The following is a 27348-nucleotide window of genomic DNA, read 5'->3' on the forward strand; positions in this document are numbered from 1 at the left end:
CTCTTTGGGGGAAGATGTAATTCTTTCTAAAATCTGTTTACTTTTAGTCATTGTTCAGGTGGTCTCAGTGAAGAGTTATCTTTATGTCTGAGAATTGACTTTGGATTTTAGAGTTTTGATTAATATTGATACATTAAACTCTTTTAATTTATGTCAAGAATTGAAAATTAACCGGTTATAATTAGGTAACAGTACACATTGCTGACTAAAATACCTGACAAATTCAACTGAAGGAAGAAGAGTTCCAGCTCATGGTTTGACTTCAGACTGAGAAAATTAGAGCTGCAGGAGCTAGATCCAAGTGATCTCATTACATTTCCAGTCAGTAAATGGAGAGCAGTAAATGCCCTGTGTTCAAGTCACTTCCTCCTTTTTCTTCAGCCCAGGAAACGGGGCTTACCAGTTAGGGAAGGTCCTCCCACCTCCAGGAATCTAATCAGTATTATCTCTCAAGGCATAGACTAATATAGTCTGAAAAAAAAAACTTTGGCTGGTATGTTCCTGGAGTCTTGTCTCCTAGGTGACTGTAGACAAAAATTCTGGTAAAAATACCATTGAGTTTGTTTTTTATTAGTCAAATACTCATGTGCATGGGACATGTACTGCAGTATAGATAATATACCTATGGGGTTTCATTGGTTGAAACTGATTTTTTTCCTTTTCAGTGTGTATAAATTGCAGACAACTTATTTGAGGGTGGGACCCTGTGTTCACTTCTCCCTTTCAGTGCTGCAACAGTGTCTGGCTTGAATTTATCAAGACATTGTGTGCATTGCTACAGTCTCCGTGAGTTCCTATGCACATCAGTCCTGTTATGCTTGCTCGATACTGTTTTCTTGAAGTTGTACATGACATCTAAATCTTCCAAACTTTCAGCCTCCTCTACTGTAAAGCTACCTGGGACATGAGGATGATTTGATGAAAACTTCCCATTTAGGACTGAGTGTTCCAAAGTCTCTCACTCTATATATATTTTCTCACAGTGGGTTTCTGTATTAATTCCCATCGACTATAAGAAGAAACTTCTCTGATGTGTGTTAATCAATGCACTGATTTATTAATATAGCAACCATTTTAATGCTATGTTACTTTAGCAGAATTATAGTAACAGGTTTCCCCTAGGTATGAGATCTATCTAATCTGAGGTTCTTGGTTACTTAAGCAGTATACATATAGGTTTCATCGTATGGAGTGGGCCATAAATCAAATCAGAAAGTGTCAGTTAATCCCACAATATATGTGTCAGTATTGAACAAGTTTATCTTGAAGGCAGGTAACTGTGGTTTTGGGGTTAGTAGTTGGGCAATGCTGTTTTTAAGTACTAATATTTTTGATTTGTTCTTTCTTTTTATAAAATGAACAGAAAAATGCCAGGACAGAAAGTATGAAAAGAGTAAAACCATGGTCAGAAAAATTGTTCTTGTTTATCTTTCCTTTATTGGATTGGTAATGATGACTGACATCATGGGTTTGTCCTGATCAAACCTGCTTAACTATTTTACAGAACAGAGGCTTCTTAAATTGCTCTGCTTTGGGATCCTCAATTCTCAAGGAAGATTGTTACATTAAAGTTGGCAAGGTTTCTTATTATTTAAAGAGGGGAAAATTGACTTAAGGGCTTTTCCTCAGACAAGTATTTTAAAGACTTTTCCATCAGTGTATCTAGAGATCTGTGGCAGCCTGAAAGGCTAGAATATTTGTCTAATAACATAACTTTCCATGTGTATGCTTAAAGAAACATTAAGAATATAAACTGTGAAATAGACTATTGATAGGATATTGGTCTATACATATTTTCATATATATAGTACATTATATATGAAGCAGGAATAATAAACACATTGCAAAAATCTTCTTAGTAGAAAATCTTCTAATATGGAAATAGTAGCTTATTAATGGTTACTTTCTTGATTTATAAGGTATCTCGAATGTAGCTCCTAAATTGATATTAGGGTCCCTTGATTAATTTGAAATTTCTGTGGAACTACTAGTATTCTATTTCTGACTTTTTAAGTAATCAAATACTTCTTGCTTTGTGATTTTAAACCATGAATCTGGTATTGTTCCTTTTTCAATAAACTTTTTGCCGTATTTGTTTTCTAGCTCTGTTTTAAAGCGGCAGACAAACCATTTCCAGTATGACTGGGGAGATGAGTCTGGAATGATGCTCCACCTGGCGTAGTTATTTCCTGCTTCTCGATATCTTTTGTATGAATATTGCAAGTCATTTACAAAAAAAGGATAATCACTTGCTACTAAACTAGTGCAGAATTCAATGACAAAGTCCTCTGTTTTGTTCCATTTAGCTCCACGTACAGCCTGAGGACGGTGGAGTGACACACTGTGGTCTCCTTCATGTTCAGGAATGGTGTTGGTACAAATTGCTTTACAGAAAGGACACTGTTTCCAGCAGCCACAGAGCTGGTCAGAGAGAATTTTCTCAATGTCAGGAACCACTTTATCTATGAGCTTACTTGAGCAGTCCTCTTCGACTTTCCTCAGTGCAGGATCCAAAGCTGCACTCATGGATTCTTTGAGAAACTCAGTATCATTTATTTCCAGGTGCTCTATGCTTATCAGGTCTCTCCTTGGAAAGATCAGGTTGCTCCCTAGATGATCACAGAACAAATCCAACCAGCGAGATGCAGTGGTGCTTTCATCTTTAGTTACTTCTGTGGCATTTTGAACGGCAGAGAGGATGGCATTTTTGATGTCTTCTAAACTTGTTTTTAAAAAAGTTTTTAATTTTTCACTTTCTTTTTCTGAACAGTAGCTTCTAATGTGGTCTCTAATGTATTCCCTAAAAAATTGTTCTGGATGATGAATGTAATCGCAATACTTCTCAAAATTTTCTTCTTCTGCCAGAGAAATGAGAATGTGTTTCTCCAGGTTAGACCTGTTTCCATTGAATGCAGGGCAGGTGGAATTCATGTCCCTACTTACTTTACGACCCATTTCCCCCCATATGGTAGAAGAAACAGCAGGAGTGAGCTTACGCCAAAGGAAGTCAACAAAGGATGTGATGGAGGCTGTACCTTGGCAGCGCATCTTAAAACTCATGAAGAAATCATCTTTCTTTCTCTTCATATAGTTCACAGGATCATTTGCAATCTTGAATGCCTCATGCATTTCCTTGAAAATCTTTGATGCTTTCTGGAATAAGTCGATTGCATAGTCTCTGGTAAATGTGTATTCTTCCTCAGGGGGCACAGATTTCATTTCATTTTCTATAATCCTCAAGATTTCATGAAAATCATTCTGACTGTAACCACACTGTTGCTTGCAAATGTTTTTAATTGTTTCATCAACTCTTAAATCAATATTATGAATAACATTTTTAATGGATTCTTTATGAAATGTTTCTAAATTCGTGGGGATTGAACCATGTTGTTTTTTCATTTGGATATGTTTGTCATAGTTGATTTCAAACATATCTCCAGAGTCCCTTTTTAGTTTTTCTATAATATTTTTCTCTTTCTTGAAATGCTCCAGAAGGATATTTTCAGAATCCAAATCAATGTTAGGATCTGTCACAAGAGGAACACTTGGAGTCACATTGGAGATCCAATTTGTCCAAAGTTGATTGAATTTCTCACGCAATTCTTCATCACTGAATTCTTTACCCTTCACACTCAAAGCCAACTCTCGGCTCTTCTCTAACAATTCATTTTCATATTGTGACATTTGGTTATCTAGTCTTTCTTGACTTTGTTTAAGACTTAGAAGCTCATTGCCTTTCTTTCTGGTATCTAAAATAAGTGATTCGTTAAGCATTTGTAGCTTCTGCTCAAAATAAGTTTTCCACTGAATCAATATTTCACTCTCTGGATCTTCTTCAAAATACTTGTCAAATTCTTTCTTGATGGTTTCATATTTTCTGTGAAGTGGACCCTCTAGTGTATTGGTTGTGATTGTCTTTATTTTTGAATTCTGAATCTGATTGTTCAACTGGTTCTGTAATTCCAGAACATAACTCCTCAACTCCCAGGTCCAGTGATTATATATAGTTTCCAGTTTGTTCATGGCTATGACTTCCTTAGTGTTTCTGAAATTGAAAATGAAATTTTCACTGACCAGGGCTTTCCACAAATCTTGAATTTGGAATTTTATATCTGAGATTTTCTTGATCCTTCCCCTGGATTCCTGCTGGGCAGTCTGAAGAATCACATTCTTCAATTCCTGGACATTGTAGCTATAAAAAGGATTGGGAGAGGCCATTGGGGGATTGCCATCCCAGAGGTGAGCAAAGTAATAGACATGATTCTTAACATCAAATTTGATTACATCGCTGAAGCGGGTTATGTTTGAGCATTCTTCTAACTCAGCAGCTAATGCTGTCATCTCATCCAGTCTCTGCTCCAGTCTCCTTCGGCCTTCCATAGTTTGGTCTTTAGCTGTAACTTCTCCCACATTCTGATGGACAAAGAAGCAACTGGGGGAGATTTTCACTTGTTTCATTCTCAGAAAGGCCTGGACAACAATTTGTAGGATATCCTGCATCTCTGCTGGATTCTCCCCAAAAATATTGATCAGAGTCAAGTTTCCAAGACAAGTAACAAATGTTGCCAACTCATTGTCCCAATTCTGGGATTTGCTGTTGAGTTCTGGAGCCCGAAGTCCTTCCGTGTCTACAACGAGCAGAAAATCAAAGCCAAGTTCTTCTGTGAATGTCTCTTCCACCTTCAGGAGCTGCATGTAGGCCCCCTTGGTGCACCTGCCTGCACTGGCTGTGAACTGCAGCCCAAACAGGGCATTCAGTAGGGTGGACTTCCCTGAGCTCTGTAGGCCAAGGATAGAGAGAACAAACAATCTTTTGTCTCCAACTTTCTCTGAGATCTTGTCAAAAACAGCCATCACCCACTTTAGAGGCACATATGAAGCATCCCCATCCATCAGCTCAATGGGAAGACCAGCTACCATCAGGTCTGCAGCAATCTGGGGGAGGCAGAGAATAATGCTATCTCTAGTGGAGGAAGTTTCTTCCAGAACTTCATAAATCTGGGCAACTTCTCGGAGTAGGTGCTCAATGCCAAATGTACAGTCATAAATTTCTTTGGTGATGGCTTCTATCTGATTCTGCTGGTCAATCAAGAAGTTGCTTTCATACTTTTTATGTCCTTCTGTTTGTTCTAATAACCACAAAGACTTTTGTTTCTCCTGTAATTTTTCTAGATGATCTTTAGTTAAGTTATGTAAAAGCAGATTCAACCAGGTCAAGATATACTCTTTGGAAGGAGTTTCTGCATTTTCTTGAAAAGTTTTAAGGAAAGAACACATTACATCATTGAGAGGAAAGGCTTTTTCTAATTGTTGAAGGCGGATTTTTTGTTTCTCTCCCTCAATATCACTTTTATGTTGTTCAATACTCCGATTTCCTTTTTCTGTCAGATGATAGAGTTCTTTGTCCTTCTTACACCAAATATGCCAGAGATTTCCCTGAAGTGGTAGTAAGTTTTCTTTTATCTTTGATAATGTCTGTTTTGCTAGTAGGGCCGTTATAATCTCAGCCTTTTCTTTAGCTTTCTTGCAGTCTTTCTGGTCTTCATCAATCAGGAATCCTTGTTTTCGAGCCATCTGTGAACAATCTTCTAAGCTCAAAGAAGTATTAGAGTATTTTAATAAATGTTTTATGGCACTTATGAGTTCTTCTGTTATTTCTGCCCCATTTCTATTCCTGATGCCAATTCTTACTCTTCTACCAGAATTATTGACCGAGACAATTTTTTTATCATCCAACAAACACAATAGAGGTATTGAAGACTGACTCAAGTGTCTGACAATATTCTGGTTTTCTTTATTGTCATCAGAAGATGACATGACCATAACAATGACAGAAGAGATATCCTGCAGGAAGCTGAGTTGTTGCCTATGGTCCTTGGCATCTCCATGAAGATTGGTGAAGGCCATACACCTATCAAATGTGTCCTCACCTTGACCCCCAGGACAGAACCAGGAGATCTCCACCACTCCCTTCATCAGGAGACAATATTTGCTGCTTTCTCTGCAGAACCTGTGAAAAAACACATCGTGTTTACCTTTACTGAGCAGAGAGTTCATGATCTGAGATTTGGAAGCAGAGAAGTCATTTCCAACTCTAATGAAAGACACTATGGGGGTAGAGACACAGCACATCTGCTGATTCCTGTGACTGTAGCTCTTGTCCTGTGCTGATTTACTTGACTCTTGCCAACTTCTCCTGATTTGTCTGAGAGACCAGAGAGAGAATTCCATCTGAGAGGTGTTTGGATTTGGCACCACAAGGGGGAGTGCAAACTGACAAATGGAAAGTTTGGACAAAATGTATTGCCTAGCAAGATCATCTGCACAGTGAAAAATGGCCATCTGGATGTCCATTGGGTGAATGCGTTGTTGGGAGTCTGTGTCCAGAGGATCAGTAGGTTCATCTCTGTCATCAGACAACTCTTCGAATGGATCAAAAGTATCAGTTTCCTCATAGCAGGGATCTAAAGAACTATTGGTTTTTTCATTTTCAGCGTTTTTGAGGACCAGATGTCTGAACCCACAATCTAGCATCAGTAGCTTTTGTAGGAAATAGAAGGGAAGTTCCTGTTCAGATGCTGGTTTGGACTTGTGTACAAAACTCTTGCAGATCAGATGGAAGTCAGCTCTGCTCATCTTTTTTGGGTAGTGATGTTCTAGGCCTAGGCGTTGTAGTAAGCTTAAGAAAGGTCCTTTTTCTATCATTTCTGCTTTGCTGTTTTCATTATGTTGCTGGTTACTAGTCTCTTTATTTTCATGGGTGAAGCACTGTGACTGTTCTTTTGCCTCATCCATCCAGTATTCTTCAGGGATCTCCATTGCTTGTCTCAGCTCTGCTTCTTTTTTCTTAACTTCTTTGTCTTCTCTATGTTTCCCTTGTGATTGCAAGGCTGTCAGTTCCTGCAGTGCCTGTCCTGCCTGCTGCTGTCTGCTCTCTATCATCTCCCCTGGAGTCTCCTGGAATTCTGCAACACTGTTTGGCTGTGAGATGTCAAGCAGCTTTTCCAGAGCCTTTTCCTCCCATGTGTGTTGTATCTGGGACTTCAGCTTCTGGAGCTCTCTTTCTCCTAAGTGTTGTAAGTCCAGGGCACTAGTCACACCCAGGTCTTTCTGAAGCTTAGGCAGCCAGTAGTCAACAGACAACCCCATGTTGGTCAGCTTCTCCTGGAGATCTAGCGGCCTTCTGCTTCTGGAATGAACGCGCTTTGTTGTTGCCATGGCTCTGTGAAGAACAGATACTTATTTAGTCTGTGTCCAAATGTAAGATATCTGATCCGTGTGACCCAAAGTGTAAGTCTTCTTAGGAGGCTTGTTATTGAAGACTTCTATGCTTTCTTTTAATTGTCTAATTTATGTTTACTTAGAATTTTTGTCCTGTCGTTTTCTGTTTTCTGTTTACTGTACACATAATTTATATGTCTAGCTGCTATTAAAAGCTTCAATATAATAGACTGGCTTCAGGTATTTCCTTCTGCATTGACTGAAGCCAGAATTACTAATAGTGAAATTTTTAATACATTAAGAGGTGACAACCAACTTTTTATTTGACAAAAAAATAATTTCCTTATCCTGATTAACATTTCTGTATTTGTTTCTATGAAAACTATGTTGACTGTTGTAATTTATATCTTCCTAAATACAAATGAAATTATGTAATATTGTGTTGGTCTCTTATCATTATAAATGAATTTCTGTTTTATGCTTGGTCACTTGCTTCTAACATTTCCTCTTGCCCTAGGATATAGTGTTAGAATCATTTCTATTGATGTGATAAAACACAATGATCAAGGCAACTTACAAAAAAAATGTCTAATTTTGGGCTTGTGATGTCACATGGTTAGAGTCTATCACCATTATGGCAGGGAGGATGATAGTAGTCAGGAAGACATAATACTGGAACTGTAGATAAGAGCTCTTGTCTTAAGACAAAACCATAATAAAGAGAGAAAGGTAGGGAATGGCTGGGGTCTTTTAAAACCTCAAAGCTCATACCTAGTGACAAATCTTCAACAAGTCCACAACTACCAATTCTTCTCAAGAATTTCCACCACTAGCAGGGTGGTGGTGGCGCACGCATCTAATCCCAGCACTCGGGAGGCAGAGGCAGGTGGATCTCTGTGAGTTTGAGGCCAGCCTGGTCTACAAGAGCTAGTTCCAGGACAGGAACCAAAAGCTGTGGAGACACCCTGTCTCGAAAAATCAAAAAAAAAAAAGAATTTCCACCACTGTGGAACAAATTTTCAAATATGAGCCTATGGGTATCATTTTCATTCAAACCACTGTATTCTACTTCTAGCCCCCAATAAATGTATAATGCAAAATGCATTTCATCTAACTTCAAATGGTCTCATCATCTTTAATTCTCAACACTGTTTAAAAATCCAAGTTCAAAAGATTCTTCTGAGAGTAAAGACAATTTCTGAATTGTAACTCTGTAAAATCAAAAAGCAAATTGAGTGCTTCCAACTTCTAAGGGCAAAAATTATAATTTTCATTCCATAAAGGAGGAAAGGGGTATAGTGAGAGCATACTGGACCAATGCAAGACCAAAATATAGCAGTACACACTGCAAATTCCACAGCTGCATGTCTGACATCAAAGGGTAGACCTTAGATAGCTTTATTCTTCTAGCTTCGCTGGCTACAACAAAGCTAGAGGTGGGGGAGAGACTGGAAGAAGAGGGAGAAAAAAAAACTATGGACAGAGTGTAAAAGCAAATTAATCAATTAATATATCAGAAGCTACAGTATTGTACAATAAATGTACTGCTCACAGATTAATAAAGGAAGACCCACAAGTGTACAACTTATGGGGCATCTCGTTTTGCAGAGCCTGTGAGAAGACTTGACTTTTGGATAAATCGCTGTCAATTCTGTTAAATCTTGTGAAATCATAGTGATTTTCCCTTAAAAATGGGATTCATTCCCAAAACAATGAGCTGTGTAACTTCTCCTGCAGGGGCAATGCAATGACCTTTCCATTCTCCTACACCATGAGACCTTAAAGCCGTAACATTCACTCTTCATTCTAACAGTCAAATTTACAGAGATTCAATCCCACAAAATTACTTGCTAACAAACCATATAAAAATTTTTATAAAAGATAGGCACTGAGCAGATAGGCCCCGCCCTTACCAGACTGGCAGGTATGGGTGTGGGTGAAGTCCAGGTTCAGGAATCTTTAGTAACTTTATCTAATGGTTTGTAATGTCAGATATTTACGCTTGGATGCTGGATGTTTCCTGGGTGGTGTCACCTGTTCCAGAGTGCTATTTTGTGACTGCCCTTTTTGTGACCTTAATATGCATATTATCATTGTCTTGGTCTATGGAATTTTTCAACTATGTTTGTAAAGACTAGAAACCTCATGGAGACACCCCTTGTTCTTCTCCCTGATTCTTCTCAAGAAGGAATAAAGAGCATGTAGTGGTAATGTACAGGAGTTGATTTATTCTGTTTACCCTCAGATCCAATTATCCAGGTTTTGCCTGCCATAGTGAATCTTTCTGTACCCTGGGTGGTTTAATGGGATTAACCCCAAAATAAATCTTGATATTAATATTAAATATTCAGTGGGAAACTAAAAGAGTGAATGAATGCCAAGATAGAATAACAAAGCTTGTACACTAGATAGGTTTGAAAGGTTGGAACACATCGCAACATACTACAGGGCACCTCTGACAAACATATATCCAACACTATATCAATGAGGAAAAATTCATAGTACTTACTTTAAAATCAGGGTTGAGACAAGGAAGTCCATTTTCTGACCTCTTAATCATACAGTCCTTAAGGTCTTAGGTAGATTAACTAGGAATCAGAAATAAGCAAAGGTGAACAAATAAGGAAAAAAATCCAGTTATTACCATTTTAGGATGATGTGATCCTATACATTAGATATTCTAAAACTTCCATGATAAAACTGTTATAATTGACAAACACTTTCATCACACTATTAGTATACAATATAAATATTAAAAGTATCACGATGTTTCCAAATACCAGTAATGAACTTGAAAAGAAAGAAATTGATAAAAAATATTTCATTCACAATAAATGAATGAATAATAAAAATATGGAATAAAACTGTTTTACTGGCATTGGGACCCTACTTCTCACACTGGGTCATCTTAATACATGGGGTATCTTGATATGCCAAGTTTTGTTGCTCTCCGTGGAAGACTTGCCCTTTCCTGAACAGAAATGGAGGAGGAGTGGACTGGAGCTGAAAAGAGAGGGGAGAGGAGGGAGGAAAAGAGGAAGGAGAAACTGTAGCTGGGTTGAAAAATGAATAAATAAATATATTAATGGGGCGCGGTGGAAGGCGGCCGGAGGACGCCCAGCACAGCCGGCGGGGACCCACTGGGACCAGAGCGGCAGCAGAGGACACAGGCTGCTGGCAGCGGGAACCATCCCAGCAGAAGAAGCAGGCTGCAGGGACCGCGCGCAACACCAAGAACAGATCGCCCCACTACAATTAAACCAAAGAGGTAGGCCTTCGGTTGGGGAGGTCCCTGGCAAAGGAGGAGCCGGGTCCTATTCCTGAAGACCTTTCTGAGGGGAGAGAGGGATCTTGGCCCCCCAGCAGGAACCAGGAAACAGAGCAAGGGCATTTTGTAAGAGGAGCCCCTGGCCAACAGGGAAACCTGAACCAGTTTTAAAAGACCCCTTAGATAGCATCGATAGGAGGAGATGGGCAGGCGCCAAGGAAAGAATTCACCCAATAATCTGAAAAACAACATGAAAACACCAGAACCCAATGATCTTACAACAGAAGGTCTCCAACACCCTAACACAGAAGAAGTGGAAAAAATTGACTTTATGAACGCAATAGAGTCCCTTAAACAACATGTGAAAAATGCCCTTATAGAAATGGATGAGAAGTATAACCAAAAATTTGAAGAAATGAGTAAATACGTACATAATACCCTGGGAAACCAAGAAAGAACGATCAAACAGGTAATGGAAACAGTTCAAGAATTGAAAACTGAAATGGAAGCAAGGAAGAAAACACAAACTGAGGACCAGCTGGATATGGAAAATCTAGGTCAACGAGCAGAGCCTACAGAAACAAGCATAATCAATAGAATACAAGAAATAGAAGAAAGAATCTCAGATTCTGAGGACACCATAGAGAAAATAAACGCTCTGATCAAAGAAAACTGCAAAGCCAACAAATTCTCATCACAAAACATTCAGGAATTATGGGACACAATAAAAAGACCAAATCTAAGAATAATAGGAATAGAAGAAGGAGAAGAGTCACAGCTCAAAGGCCCAGAAAATATTTTGAACAAAATTATGGAAGAAAACTTTCCCAACATAAAGAAAGATATTCCTTTGAATATTCAAGAAGCATACAGAACACCAAACAGACTGGATCAAAGGAAAACATCCCCTCGCCATATAATAATCAAAACACAAAATATACAGGTTAAAGAAAGAATACTAAGAGCTGCAAAGGAAAAAGGCCAAGTAACTTATAAAGGTAAACCGATCAGACTTACACCTGATTTCTCTATGGAAACAATGAAAGCCAGAAGGTCCTGGATAGAAGTACTGCAGAAGCTAAGAGACCATGGATGCGAGCCCAGACTACTATACCCAGCCAAGCTTTCGTTCACTATAAATGGAGAAATCAAGACATTCCAGGATAAAAACAAATTTAAACAATACGTAGCCACGAATCCAGCCCTACAGAAAGTAATAGAAGGAAAACTGCAACCCAAGGAATCCAACATAGCCAACACTGCCTACAATAACTCAGGCATCTAGCGACCCTTCACTGGCACAACTCAAAGAAGGGAGACACACAAATTCTACTTCCAAAAACAATAAGAATATCCGGCGTAAACAACCACTGGTCATTAGTATCACTTAATATTGATGGTCTCAATTCACCTATAAAAAGGCACAGGCTAAGAGATTGGATACGAAAACAGGATCCAACATTCTGCTGTTTGCAAGAAACACATCTCAACCACAAAGACAGGCATCTACTCAGAGTAAAGGGCTGGGAAAAGGTCTTTCAAGCAAATGGTCCTAAGAAAAAAGCAGGTGTGGCCATATTAATTTCTAACAAAACTGACTTCAAACTAAAATCAATCAGAAGAGATCGAGATGGACACTTTATACTCATAACAGGAACAATTTGTCAGGATGACGTCTCAATCCTGAATATTTACGCCCCTAATATAAAAGCACCCACGTATGTAAAAGAAATATTACTAAAACTCAAGGCAGACATCAAACCACACACACTAGTAGTAGGAGACTTCAATATACCTCTCTCAGCAATGGACAGGTCAATCAGACAGAAACCTAATAGAGAAGTAAGAGAACTACTGGAGGTAATGAAGTAAATGGACTTAACAGACATCTATAGAACATTCCACCCAAATAGGAAAGAATATACCTTCTTCTCTGCAGCCCATGGAACCTTCTCGAAAATTGACCACATACTCGGAAACAAAGGAAACCTCCACAGATACAAAAAAATATCAGTGTCCACCTGTGTCTTATCAGATCACCACGGATTAAAGTTAGAATTCAACAACAATCCTACCTCCAGAAAGCCGACAAACTCATGGAAACTGAACAGTCAATTACTGAACCACACCTGGGTCAAGGAAGAAATCAAGAAAGAAATTAAAGTCTTCCTTGAATTTAATGAAAATAAAGGGACAACATACTCAAACCTATGGGACACAATGAAAGCAGTGCTAAGAGGAAAGTTCATAGCACTAAGTGCCCACTTAAAGAAAACAGAGAAAGCATACATCGGAGACTTAACAGCACACCTGAAAGCTTTAGAAAATAAAGAAGCAGATGCGCCCAGGAGGAGTAGAAGACTGGAAATAATCAAACTGAGGGCTGAAATCAACAAAATAGAAACGCAGAAAACAGTCCAAAGAATCAATGAAACAAAAAGCTGGTTCTTGGAGAAAATCAACAAGATCGACAAACCCCTATCCAAACTAATTAAACGACAGAGAGAGAACACGCAAATAAATAAGATCAGAAATGAAAAGGGGGACATAACCACAGACACAGAGGAAATTCAGAGAATCATTAGATCTTACTACAAAAGCCGGTATGCCACAAAACTAGAAAATGCAAAAGAAATGGACATTTTTTTAGATAAGTACCACATACCAAAGCTAAACCAAGACCAGGTGAACGATTTAAATAGACCTGTTAGTCGCGAAGAGCTAGAAACCGTTATCAAAAATCTACCTTCCAAAAAAAGCCCAGGACCAGATGGTTTCAATGCAGAATTCTACCAGAACTTCCAAGAAGAGCTAATACCTATACTCCTTAATGTATTTCACAATATAAAAACAGAAGAGTCATTGCCAAATTTCTTTTATGAAGCTACAGTTACTCTGATACCAAAACCACACAAAGACCCAACCAAGAAAGAAAATTACAGGCCTATCTCACTCATGAATATCGACGCAAAAATTCTCAATAAAATACTGGCAAACCGAATCCAAGAACACATTAGAAAAATCATCCATTATGATCAAGTAGGCTTCATCCCAGAGATGCAGGGCTGGTTCAACATACGCAAATCTATCAATGTAATCCACCATATAAATAAACTGAAGGAAAAAAACCATATGATCATTTCATTAGATGCTGAAAAAGCATTTGACAAAATTCAACACCCCTTTATGATAAAAGTCTTGGAGAGATTAGGGATACAAGGGTCATACCTAAATATAATAAAAGCTATTTACAGCAAGCTGTCAGCTAACATTAAATTAAATGGAGAAAAACTCAAAGCCATCCCACTAAAATCAGGAACACGACAAGGCTGTCCACTCTCTCCATACCTCTTCAATATAGTGCTTGAAGTTCTAGCAATAGCAATAAGACAACATAAAGGGATCAAGGGGATTCGTATCGGAAAAGAAGAAGTTAAGCTCTCGTTATTTGCAGATGATATGATAGTATACATAAGCGACCCCAAAAACTCTACCAAAGAACTCCTACAGCTGATAAACACCTTTAGTAATGTGGCAGGATACAAGATCAACTCCAAAAAATCAGTGGCCTTCCTATACACTAAGGATAAGGAAACAGAGAGGGAAATTAGAGAAGCATCACCTTTCACGATAGCCACAAATAGCATAAAATATCTTGGGGTAACTCTGACCAAGGTTGTGAAAGATCTATTTGACAAGAACTTTAAGTCTTTGAAAAAAGAAATTGAAGAGGACACCAGAAAATGGAAAGATCTTCCTTGCTCCTGGATTGGGAGGATCAACATAGTAAAAATGGCAATTCTACCAAAAGCAATCTATAGATTCAATGCAATCCCCATCAAAATCCCATCAAAATTCTTCACAGATCTGGAGAAGACAATAATCAACTTTATATGGAAAAACAAAAAAACCAGGATAGCCAAAACAATCTTATACAACAAAGGAGCGTCTGGAGGCATTACCATCCCTGTCTTCAAACTCTACTACAGAGCTACAGTATTGAAAACAGCTTGGTATTGGCATAAAAACAGAGAAGTCGACCAATGGAATCGAATAGAAGACCCTGACATTAACCCACAAACCTATGAACATCTGATTTTCGATAAAGGAGCTAAAAGTATACAATGGAAAAAAGAGAGCATCTTCAACAAATTGTGCTGGCAAAGCTGGTTGTCAACCTGTAGAAGAATGAAAATAGATCCATATCTATCACCATGCACAAAACTCAAGTCCAAATGGATTAAAGACCTCAATATCAGTCTGAACACAGTGAACCTGATAGAAGAGAAAGTGGGAAGTACTCTACAACACATGGGCACAGGAGATCGCTTCCTATGTATAACCCCAGCAGCACAGACACTAAGGGCAACATTGAATAAATGGGACCTCCTGAGACTGAGAAGCTTCTGTAAAGCAAAGGACACTGTCGCTAAGACACAAAGGCAACCCACCAACTGGGAGAAGATCTTCACCAACCCCGCAACTGACAAAGGTCTGATCTCCAAAATATATAAAGAACTCAAGAAACTAGACCGTAAAAGGCTAATCAACCCAATTATAAAATGGGGCATTGAGCTGAACAGAGAATTCTCAACAGAAGAACTTCAAATGGCCAAAAGACACTTAAGGTCATGCTCAACTTCCTTAGCGATCAGGGAAATGCAAATCAAGACAACTTTAAGATACCATCTTACACCTGTCAGAATGGCTAAAATCAAAAACACCAATGATAGCCTTTGTTGGAGAGGTTGTGGAGAAAGGGGTACACTCATCCATTGCTGGTGGGAATGCAAACTTGTGCAACCACTTTGGAAGGCAGTATGGCGGTTTCTCAGGAAATTCGGGATCAACTTACCCCTGGACCCAGCAATACCACTCTTGGGAATATACCCAAGAGAGGCCTTATCATACAACAAAAGTATATGCTCTACAATGTTCATAGCAGCATTGTTTGTGATAGCCAGAACCTGGAAACAACCTAGATGCCCTTCAATGGAAGAATGGATGAAGAAAGTATGGAATTTATACATATTAGAGTACTACTCAGCAATAAAAAACAAGGACTTCTTGAATTTTGCATACAAATAGATGGAAATAGAAAACACTATCCTGAGTGAGGTAAGCCAGACCCAAAAAGAGGAACATGGGATGTACTCACTCATATTTGGTTTCTAGCCATAAACCAAGGACATTGAGGTTATAATTAGTGATCCTAGAGAAGCTAAATTCGGAGAACCCAAAGAAAAACATATAGGCATCCTCCTGAATATTAATCTTCAGCAAGCGATGAAAAAAGACAGAGACAGAGACCCAAATTGGAGCACAGGACTGAAATCTCAAGGTCGAAATCAGGAGCAGAAGGAGAGAGAGCACGAGCATGGAACTCAGGACCGCGAGGGGTGCACCCACACACTGAGACAATGGGGATGTTCTATTGGGAACTCACCAAGGCCAGCTGGCCTGGCTCTGGAAGATCCTGGGATAAAACCGGACTCTCTGAACATAGCGGACAATGAGGAATACTGAGAACTCAAGAACAATGGCAATGGGTTTCTGATCCTACTGCACGCACTGGCTTTGTGGGAGCCTAGGCAGTTTGGATGCTCAACTTACTAGACCTGGATGGAGGTAGGGGTTCCTTGGACTTCCCACAGGACAGGGAACCCTGATTGCTTCTCGGGCTGGGGGGGGGGACTTAATTGGGGGAGGGGGAGGGAAATGGGAAGCGGTGGCGGGGAAGAGACAGAAATCTTTAATAAATAAATAAATTTAAAAAAAAATAAAATTATTTCCTTGGGGAAAAAAAATAAATATATTAACAAAACCAAAATATAGAATATATGTACTTTATGTTTTATTCTGTCAAAATAATTAAATCATTTGCTGGAAAATGGATGAATAAAGCCGGGCGATGGTGGTGCATGCCTTTAATCCCAGCACTCGGGAGGCAGAAGCAGGCGGATCTCTGTGAATTTGGGACCAGCCTGGTCTACAGAGCTAATTCCAGTACAGGCTCCAAAAGCCACAGAGAAACCCTGTCTCAAAAAAAAAACAAAAAAAGAAAGAAAGAATCATATTAAATAAAATATACCAGGCTATGACAAATGCAACATTTGATTTCATTTTTTTATTGATTTTTATTGAGCTCTACATTTTTCTCCCTAACTCTCCCCTCCCCGCTTCAAACTTCCCCCAAGGTCTCCATGCTCCCAATTTACTCAGTAGATCTTCTCTTTTTCTACTTCCCATGTAGATTAGATCTATTTAAGTCTCTCTTAGTGTTCTCATTGTAGTCTATGTTCTCTGTGACTATGGTTTGTAGGCTGGCTTTCTTTGCTTTATGTTTAAAAACCATCTATGAGTAAGTACATGTGATAAATTGTGATAAATGTCTTTCTGTGTCTGGGTTACCTCACTCAAAATAATGTTTTCTAGCTGTCGTTATATTTTTTCTGCAAAATTCAAGCTGTCATTTTTTTCTACTGTGCAGTACTCCATTGTGTAAATGTTCCACATTTTCCTTATCCATTTTTCAGTCGAGGGGCATTTAGGTTGTTTCCAGGTTCTGGCTATGACGAACAAAGCTGCGATGAACATATTTGAGCACATGTTCTTGTGGCACCATTGTGTATCCTTTGAATATATACCCAAAAGTGCTATAACTGGGTCTTGAGGAAGGTCGTTTCCTAGTTTTCTGAGAAATCGCCACCCTGACATCCAAAGGGGATGTACTAGTTTGTATTCCTACCAGCAATGCAGAAGTGTTCCCTTTTCCCCACAATCCCTCCAGCATAAGTTGTCATCAGAGTTTTGGATCTTGGCCATTCTTACAGGTTTAAGATGGAATCTCAGAGTTGTTTTGATTTGCATTTCTCTGATGACTAAGGCTATTGAACATTTTTCCTTAAGTGTCTTTCAGGCATTCTACTGTTGAGGGCTCTCTGTTTAGATCTGTACTCTATTTTTTATTGAATTATTTGTTCTTTTGGTGATTGATTTTTTGAGTTCTTTGTATATTTTGGAGATAATACCTCCGTCTGATGTGGAGTTGTTGAAAATCTTTTTCCATTCTGCAGGTTGTCATTTTGTCTTGTTGATAGTGTCCTTTGCTTTGCGAAAGCTTTTCAGTTTCAGGATGTCCCATTTATTAATTGTTTCTCTCAGTGTCTGTGCTGCTTGTGTTATATCTAGGAAATGGTCTTCTGTGCCAATGCATTCAAGTGTACGTCCCACTTTCTCTTATCTAAGGTTAAATGTGGCTGGCTTTATGTTGAGGTCTTTGATCCATTTGGACTTGAGTTTTGTGCATGGTGATAGATATGGGTCTATTTTCATTCTTCTAAAGGCTGATATCCAGTTATGCCAGCACCATTTATTATATATGCTTTCTTTTTTTCCACTTGATATTTTTTGCTTCTTTGTCAAAAATTTGGTGTTTGAAGGTGTGTGGATTAATATCTAGGGCTTCTATTAGGGTACATTAGTCCTCCTGTCTGTTTTTATGCCAATACCAGGCTGTTTTCAGTACTGTAGCTCTGTAGTAGAGTTTGAAGTCAGGGATTGTGATGCATCCAGAAGTATTTTATTGTACAGGATTGTTTTTGCTATCCTGGGTTTTTTTTTTCATTTTCCATATGAAGTTGAGTACTGTTTTTTTGAGGTATGTGAAGAATTTTGCTGGGATTTTGATGGGCATTGTGTTCAATCTGTAGATTGCTTTTGTTAAGATTGCCATTTTTACTATGTTAATTCCGACTATCCAAGAGCATGGGAGATCTTTCCACTTTCTTGTGTCTTCTTCAATTTCTTTCTTCAAAGATATAATGTTCTTGTCATACAAGTCTTCCACTTCCTTGGTTAGAGATACTCTGAGATATTTTATGCTATTTGTGGCTATTATGAAGGGTGATGTTTCTCTGATTTCTTCCCCAGCCCTTTAATCGTCTGTGTACAGGAGAGCTACTGATTTTTTTGAGTTAATCTTGTATCCTGCTACATTACTGAAAGTGTTTATGTGTCGTAGAAGTTCTTTGATAGAATTTTTGGGATCGCTTTTGTAAACTATGATATCATCAGCAAATAGTAAGAGTTTCACTTCTTCTTTTCCAATTTGTATCCTCTTGTTCTCCTTATGTTGTCTTATTGCTCTAGCTAGAACCTCAAAACTATATTGAATGGATATGGAGAGAGTGGACAACCTTGTCTTGTTCCTGATTTCAGTGGGATCGCTGGCAGTTTCTCTCCATTTAGTTCGTGTATATTGCCCTTATTGTGTTTAGGTATGTTCCTTGTATTCCTGCTCTCTCCAAGACCTTTATCATGAAGGGATGTTGTATTTTGTAGAAAACTTTTTTGGCATCTAATGAGGTGATCATGTGGTTTTTGTTTTTCATTTTGTTTATATGGTGGATTACATTGAAAGATTTTTGTATGTTGAACCATCCCTGTATCTCTGGGATGAAGCCAACTTGATCATGGTGGATGATGGTTCTGATGTTTTCTTGAATTCAATTTGCCAGTGTTTTATTTAGTACTTTTGCATCAATGTTCATGAGTGATATTTGTCTGCAAATTCTCCTTAGTAATATCTTTTTGTGGTTTGGTTATCAGGGTAACTGTAGCATCATAAAAAGAGTTTGGAATTGTTCCTTTTGTTTCTATTATGTAGAATAATTTGACAAGTATTATTATTAATTCTTCTTTGAAAGTCTTGTAGAATTTTGAGCTGAAACCATCTGGTCTTGGGCCTTTTTGGTTGTGAGAATTTTGATGACTGTTTCTGTTTTTTCAGCAGTTATATGTCTGCTTAATTTGCATATCTGGTCTTTATTTAATTTTGGTAAATGAGATTTATCCAGAAAGTTGTCCCTTTCCTTTATGTTTTCCAATTTTGTGGAGTACAGGTTTTGGAAATATGACCTGATGATTCTCTGTATTTCCTTCATGTCTGTTGTTATGTCCCCCTTTCCATTTCTGATTTTGTTAATTTAGATATTCTTCTCTGCCTTTTGGTTAGTTTGGATAAAGTTTCATTTATTTTGTTGATTTTCTTGAAGAACCAACTCTTTGTCTCATTGATTTTTTATATTGTTTTCTTTGTTTCTATTTTGTTGATTTCAGCTCTCAATTTGATTATTTCCTGCTGTCTAGTTCTCTTAGATGAGTTTGCTTCTTTTTGTTCTAAAGTTTTTAAATGTTCTGTTAATTCACTAGTGTGGGATTTTTCCAGCTTTTTTATGTAGGTATTTAGGGCTATGAACTTTCCTCTTAACACTGCTTTCATTGTGTCCCATAAATTTGGATATGTTGTGTGGTCATTTTCATTGAATTTTAGGAAGTCTTTAATTTCTCCCTTTGTTTCTTCCTTGACCCACTGATGAGTCAGGTGAGCATTGTTTAATTTCTATGTGTTTGTGGGTTTTCTACACAACTATACAACAACTAGTATTGTTGTTGACTTCTAGTTTTAAACCATGATGATATGATAAGTTACATTGGGTTATTCCATTTTTTTGTATTTGTTGAGGTTTGTTTTGTTACTGAGTATTTGGTCAATATTTGAGAAGATTCCATAAGGTGCTGAGTAAGGTATATATTTGTATGTTTGGATGGGATATTCTATAAATGTCTGTTAAGTCATTTGAATCATAACATCTGTTAGTTCTCTTATTTCTCTGTTCATTTTTTGTCTGACTGACCTGTCCAGTGGTGAGGAGGAAGTGTTGAACTCTCCCACTATTAGTGTGGGAAGTTTAATGTATGATTTAAGCATTAGAAGTGTTTCTTTTACATGTGAGGGTGCCCTTGTATTTGGGGCATAGATGTTCAGTATTGAGATTTCCTCTGGATGGATTTTTCCTGTGATTAATATGAAATGACCTTCTTTGTCTCTTTTGACTGATTTTAATTTAGGTCTATTTTGTTAGATATTAGAATAACTACATCTGCTTGTTTCTTAGGTCCAATTGATTAGTATATTTTTCCCAACCCTTTACTCTGAGACAATGTCTGTCTTTGAGGTTGAGATGTGTTTCTTGAATGCAGAAGAAGGATGGATTCTATTTTTGTATCCAATCTGTCAGCATTTGACTTTTTATAGGTGAGTTGAGTCCATTTACATTAAGGGATATTACTGACCAGTGATTGCTATCTCCTGTTAATTTATTTTCATTGTTGGTGATGTTAATTTATGTGTTTTCCCCTTCTTTGGGGTTTGCTGCTATGAGATCATCAATTGTCTGTGTTTTTGTTGGTATAGCCAGCTTCCTTGGGTTTGTGTTTTCTTCTAGTATTTTGTGTAGTGCTGGGTTGGTGTCTAGGTATCGGTGAAATTTAGTTTTGTCATAGAATATCTTGTTTTGTCCTTCTATGGTGATTGAAAGTTTTGCTTGGTATAGTAGTCTGGGCTGACATCTATGGTCTTTTTATGTCTGCATAATGCTTGACCACAACCTTCTGGCTTTCATTGTCTCCAATGAAAAGTCAGGTGTAATTCTGATAGGTCTGCTATGTTACTTACCTTTTTTCTTTGCAGCTCTTAATGTTCTCCCTTTACTCTGTATGTTTAGTGTTTTGATTATTGTGTGGCAAGAAGACGTTTTGTTTGGATCCAGTTTATTTGGTGTTCTGTAAGCTTCATGTAGCTTCACAGGCATATCTTTCTTTAGTTTGAGAAAGTTTTCTTCTATGATTTTGTTAAATATATATTTTGTGCTTTTGAGTTGAACTCCTTCTCCTTCTTTTATACCTATTATTCTTAGATTTGGCTTTTTCATGGTATCTCATATTTCCTGGATGCTTTGGGTTAAGCTTTTGTTGGATTTAATATTTGCTTTAACTGATGAGTCTATTTCCTGTATTTTACCTTCAGCACTTGAGAGTCTTCCATCTCTTGTATTCTGCTGTTCATACTTGCACTTGTGGTTCCTGTTTGTTTTCTGTTTCTATAATTCCCTCGGTTTGTGTTTGCTTTATTGTCTCTATTTCAGTTTTTAAATCTTGAATAGTGTCTTTCATATGTTTTATTTCTTTTTTTTTAAAAACAAGGGGCATTTTATTAGAGTCCAGGGGTGTCAGCTTTGGGCAGCGACAGAGGGCAGCTTCACGTAGCTCTTCATTGGGGGCAGTGGCCGAATCTTTCAGCCAGCCCAGCTTAACCTTGCATTGCCATAGCCCATTGTTAGGGCTCTTGCCCAGCCAGTGATTCCGTCCTGCCTTGCGGATGATCCGCTGGTTATGATTAACGTTGGAAACTCGGTCTACAGTTGCAATGCATGTCTCCAGCACCTGCATTTGCCTCTTAGAGGGCAGCTGGATAGTGGCTGTTCCATTCACGTTCCGAAGCAGCACACCACACGTCCCTGCAGCTCGGATATACTGTGCTCCTCGGCCAGGCTCACTTTCCACATTGTTGATGAGGGTCCCCACAGGCAATGCCCCAAGAGGATACGCATTGCCCTCCTGAGCTGCCACTGCCATTCTGCCTATATGGCTAGAGTTCAGGATTGTATCTCCTGCCTTCATGTTTTCTGTGGCAATGATCCAGCGTTTCCGGCTGCCCCCAGCTACCAGGGCTATGTCTGCAGACCTGCATGGATCGTAGCAGACGACGACAACCTTCTCCTCAAAGGGTTCTTGCTTGCTCTCCTTCTCTGGCCGGAACCGCAGGAAGTCAATCATTCTGTAATTTTGTTTGTGGCCCACACCAATACCATGTACTCGGATGCGGCCTGTATGGTCTCGACCCCCAGACTTCCTCATCTTCACAGGTTTGACTGTGTACTTGGTATGGCTTTTCCAGGACACAAACTTGGCATTAAGGTCCACAGATGTATGCACCGAGCGCTGAGAGGGCAACGCCACGGCCGAGGGCTGCTGAAGGACATTGCTCAGCGTCTGGGCAGCTGGGATCAGAGTTGGAGTTTGGGCAGTAATGACCGGGGATGCCAGGCTCAGAGAGCGCAGAGCACTAGCCAGCGCGCACAGGGCCATGGGGAGTCCTCGGAGTCCATATGTTTGATTTCTTTTTCTTGGTTTCCTTTAAGGAATTTGCTGATGTCTTCTAATTTTTGTTTGTCTTTTCCTCCATTTCCTTAAGGGAATTTTTCATTTCCTCTTTAAGAGTTTCAAACATTCTCTTGAAGTTATATTTTTAGTCATTTTCTTCTGCTTCATCTATATTTGGTTGTTCAGGTCTTGCTGTTTTAAGGTCTTTAGGTTTTACTGGTGTGTGTTGCTCATTGTGGTATTGCATGTGTTCTTACTTTTTCTACTCATCTTTTCCTCTAATAGATATGGTTGGGGTTGTCTGAGATTTTGTTGAATAATCTTCTAGGTGCCAAAGAATCCAAAGCTCAGATGATTGTGCCCTTGTGGTACAGTCAGTGCAACAGTTCTAGTTACCCTGTTGGTTACTTTGTGTTCCTGGAGGTAGATCAGTGCTCCTGTGCTTTGTTTCGTTTACTTTGAGTTTGCTGTCTCAGGCCTACTTTGTCTAGGTTACTAGCTTTGAAGTGTTTCTGTAAATCCGGGTCTGGATTCCCTCCTGTAGAAGTCCCTGGCTTGGAGTTGGTTCTGCAAAGGTTTTTGGCTCTGGTCTACTGTCTCAGAGATCCCAAGCTCGGGTGTGCCCAGAACCAGAGAGGACCTGGCTCAGGATTACTCCCTCAGAATTCCCAGACTCACATTCAGACCAGCAGAGGTTTCAGGTTCCTGCCTATTCCCTTTGATGTCCCAGACCAATTCCCAGACCCACAGAAGTCCTGGCTCAGGCCTACTCCTTCTGAGGTCCCAGGCTTACTCCTGGTCCCTCAGAGATCTCTGGTTCCTGCCTACTCCCTCAGAGGTCACAGATTCATGCCCAGACTGGCAGGTTCCTGGCTCAGGCCTAGTTCCTGGGAGGTCCTAGGCTCATGCCCTGACCCACAGGTGTCCTGGCTTAGGTCTACTCCCTTGAAGGTCCCAGATTCATGTCTGGACTCTCAGTAGTCTCTGGCTCTGGCTCACTTACTCGGCAGTTACTCCCCTCTACCTATTCCAGTGGAGATCGCTGACTCTGGATCTGGTTGCTGGCTTAATCCTGATCTGCCAGTGTCCGGGGACTGGATTGGCATCTGGCTTCTGCTCTAGTGGAGCTTTCCTCCTTAGGCCCACTCTGTCCTAGGTAGCTGGTTCAGTTCCACTTCTGTTCAATTTGTTGCTCAAGGTGGAGTTCCATGCCTCAGGTTGACTTTGGCCTAGGTTACAGGCCTTGACCTGCTTCTGCAAATCCTGGTCTGGATCCCCTTCCTGCAGAACTCCCTGGCTTGGAGTTGGTTCTACAAAGGTTTTTGATTCTGGTCTAGTGCCTCAGCGTTCCCAAGCTCGGAGTTCTAGGTACACCCAGAACCACAGAGGACCTGGCTCAGGCTTACTCCCTCAGAGGTTCCAGACTCACACTCCAGATCCTCAGAGGTTCCAGGTTCCTGCCTATTCCCTTTGATGTCCCAGACAAATACTAGGATTCACAGAGCTCAGGCCTACTCCTTCTGAGGTCCCAAACTCACGTCTGGACCTGCAGAAATCTCTGGTTCCTGTCAACTCCCTTAGAGGTCCCAGATTCATGCTCAGACTGGCAGAGGTCCTGGCTTAGGTCTACTCCCTTGAAGCTCCCAGATTCACGTCTGGACCCTCAGTAGTTTCTGGCCCTTCCTTGCTCACTTGCTCAGCGACTGCATCCCTGTACCTGTTCCAGTGGAGATTTCTGATGATGGAACAGGTAATTGGTCCCAACATTTGATTCTTTTCATGGCATTTTCATGTTACATAGATGATGAGATCATTTATATGTAAGTATATAGCTTATATGATGTTAAAACAGAAGCAGACTGTGTGAATGACCTAGAGAGATGACTAAGGGGTTAAGAGTACTTGGTCTTACAGAAGACCTGCCGTTGGCTCCTAGTAACCACATAGCAGTATACATTTATCTGTAATGACAGTTTTAGTGGACCATGTGCCTTCTGGCCTCCACAACCACCAGGCACGCATGCTGTGCACAAACATTCATGCTGGCAAACCATGGGTGCACATAACTAGCAATAATAAACTTAGAAAAACTGTGTTGAGAATGAATGGGAAAAAGAGATGGGAGGTGCAAAGGAATATATTATAGAGAGTAAATATATTAGGCAGGGTCCCGCCATTTATTAAAGCTATTTTATTAATTTGTTTCTTCTATATTTTTGCTCTTAATCACAACCATATAAGATTTTGGCACATGTCTCTGAGAGACAGACTCCCTGCAACCATTAGACAGTCTGACTGCATGCATTCATTATGGACTGCCAATCAGTCACTGGCATAGAACCTACTTCTTCCTCTTAAGTGTATGAGAAGGGACATTCTTTTTGTCTTGTTTGCCTGATACTGGCTTAGCATCTTTGCTGTATTGCTGTCTGCTTGTCTGTATATGACATTAGTAACTTTTCTAATAAATATATAAAAAACAGAGCCCTTTCAACTCCTAATATGAAACCTTTTGAATATAGGCAAACTATGTGATATACTTGAATTAAAATATTTTTATGAAATTTATTACCATCTATAATGTATATGTGGATATTAAGAAATTATTAAGAGGCTATAGCAGGATTTACAGCCCCCAACCACAGTGACTCAGAATCTCTCATTTTTGGGCTTGATGGGATTCTTCCGTCATTGGATCCCTAACTTTGCCATTATTGTCAAGCCTCTGTACCAGGCAGCCAGATAGACCCTCAAGGGGCCTGTCACTCACATGGCCATCATCTCCCTTAACTTCTCTCTGATACAAGATGCCCTTGTAACAGTTCCTGCCCTTGTTCTTCTATACCCGACAAGATCTTACCACCTTTATACAGATGAACAGTTAGGAGTGGTCACTGGAGTTCTAACACAACTGGTTGGGCCTTTGAATCAGGCTGTCACCTTTTTGCCCAAACAGCTGGACCTAACCATCTGTGAATGGCAGACATGCTTGAGAGCTCCAGCAGCAGCAACTGAACTCACACGGGAGGCTCTCAAGATCACCCTGTCCAGGCCAATCATGGTATATTCCACCCACTGCCTCTCAGACCTTCTAAGTCATCCTCTCTCCTTCCTTGGGCCTTCATGAGTCCAAGTCATTCACTCACTGTTTCTAGAAAACCCCAAATTACCTTGGCCTCTAGTCCTGCCCTAAACCCTGCAGACCTCCTTCCTGTCCCTTCCCACTCTGATACTTCCTCTAATTCTTGCCCAGAGGCTGTGAAGGCCTATGCTCACCTTGGCCCAGTTTTTTATATCAACCACTTAGAAATCCTCAATTCACCCTGTTTGCTAATGTAAGTTCCCTTAGAGACAAATGAGGAAACCGCCAGGCAGCATATGCAGTGGTCACTCCCAATAAAACAGTTAAAGTGACCTGCCTGCCAATGGGAACCTCTTCACAAAAGGCCAATTAATTGACTTGACTAGAGCACTCCAGATAGCCAATATCTATACTGACTCCAAATACGCCTTCTTAATAGCCCATACCTATTCTGTAGCTTGGAAAGAAAGGGGCTTCCTTACTACCAAGAATACTCTCATAGTTATTGGACCCCTTATAGCCAATCTCTTGGAGGCCCTCCAGCTCCCTGCAGAAGTAGTCATAATTCACTGTTGGGGACACCAATTCTCCAAGGATCCAGTGTCATTAGGCAATGCCAAAGCTGACTCAGTGGTCCCAGCACCTGGCCTCCAGCTCCTCTGATTTAACAGAACACATTTTTTGGACTCCCTCCTATCATCCCTGTTATCAACCAGAAGAGAGAGATGAACTCATTAAATAGGGGGCCAAAAAAACAAAAGATGGATGGTTCTACTTAAATAACTGTCTCATCTTTCCTGAAGACCAGACATTGTCGATCATTTCAGACATCCACCAGACCTTATGCATAGTCCCCAAAGTTATATTCCATTTCTTAAAGTCCCTCTTTGACCTCAACCATCTTCGAGCTCATATTTCAGAGGTTTACTTTTCCTGAAAGGTGTGTGCCACGGCCAATCCACAGGGGTTGTCCATATATGTCAGTCTCTGCATCAGCTTCATAGGCATCAACCATGTAAAAAATGTGGATTGATTTCACTCATATGCTTAGTCATAAAAAACCTCTATTATCTCCTAACACTTGTGAACACTTTTACAGGATGGATAGAAACGTTTCTGGCCTCCATGGAAACAGCAGATGTGGTGGCTCAGGTACTACTAGACTACATCATTCCTTGGTTTGGCATTCTACAGACCATCCAAATGAACAATGGGCCAGCCTTCACATCCAGGTTCATGGAGCTCATATCAGAAGCTCTCAACATCTCCTGGAAGTTCCACATCCCTTACCACCCACAATCCTTGGGAAAGGTGTAGAGGGCCAGTGGACTCATCAAACAACAATAATCAAGCTTTCCATTGAATTCAGGTTATCTGAGCCCTCCCTTCTCCCCATTGCCCTTATCTTTCTCTTGGTCACCCCATGGTCTCCTATGGGTCTAAGCCCTTTCAAGTTCCTTTATGGCACTCCCTTCCTCCTTAGTCACCACCTACCAGCCCAAACTCCTCTAATGGCTGGGTACCTACCCTACTTCTTCCTTGGGAGAATGTTTTAGGTATAAGCCAAATGAAATAATGTATTGATTGGTCAGCATTTCAATTCGTATCTAAACTTTCATTCCAAAGGGACATGTTAGGACTTAGTATCCATTTGGTGCTCCTAATAAACATTAGGAGGTACTGCCTATTTGGATGAAGTAGGCTATACAGAAGCAAGCCTCTGGATTGTGTATTCTACTTTTTGTCTATTTGTCGGTCTACGTATTTTGTT

General features: G+C 39.7%; 2 protein-coding genes and 1 pseudogene across 2 annotated transcripts in view; all 3 read right to left on the bottom strand.

Annotated features, from left to right (window-relative positions):
* The window catches only part of LOC142849532 (interferon-induced very large GTPase 1-like), a 139980-nt gene that overhangs the window by 106249 nt on the left and 6383 nt on the right, over positions 1-27348 (bottom strand). The window lies entirely within an intron of this gene.
* On the bottom strand, positions 453-9795 carry LOC142849528 (interferon-induced very large GTPase 1-like). The gene is made up of 2 exons (XM_075971800.1): positions 9731-9795; positions 453-7222 (listed from the first exon to the last, which is right to left on the bottom strand). Exons 1-2 carry the CDS (start codon positions 9760-9762, stop codon positions 1996-1998), a joined length of 5259 nt encoding a protein of 1752 aa, XP_075827915.1. The 5' UTR covers positions 9763-9795; the 3' UTR covers positions 453-1995.
* On the bottom strand, positions 21061-22487 carry LOC142850861 (large ribosomal subunit protein uL2m pseudogene; annotated as a pseudogene).

The sequence above is a fragment of the Microtus pennsylvanicus genome, chromosome 5 (genome assembly GCF_037038515.1).
Source record: "Microtus pennsylvanicus isolate mMicPen1 chromosome 5, mMicPen1.hap1, whole genome shotgun sequence".
NCBI classification, from domain to species: domain Eukaryota; kingdom Metazoa; phylum Chordata; class Mammalia; order Rodentia; family Cricetidae; genus Microtus; species Microtus pennsylvanicus.

Bases quoted from the DNA above. Each gene is read 5' to 3' on its own strand.
- LOC142849528 (XM_075971800.1), bottom strand. From the start codon at position 9,762: ATGGACTTCCTTGTCTCAACCCTGATTTTAAA. The intron at 7,223-9,730 runs GTAAGTACTATG...TGTTCTTCACAG, and splicing joins GTCTCAACCCTGATTTTAAA to AGCCATGGCAACAACAAAGC.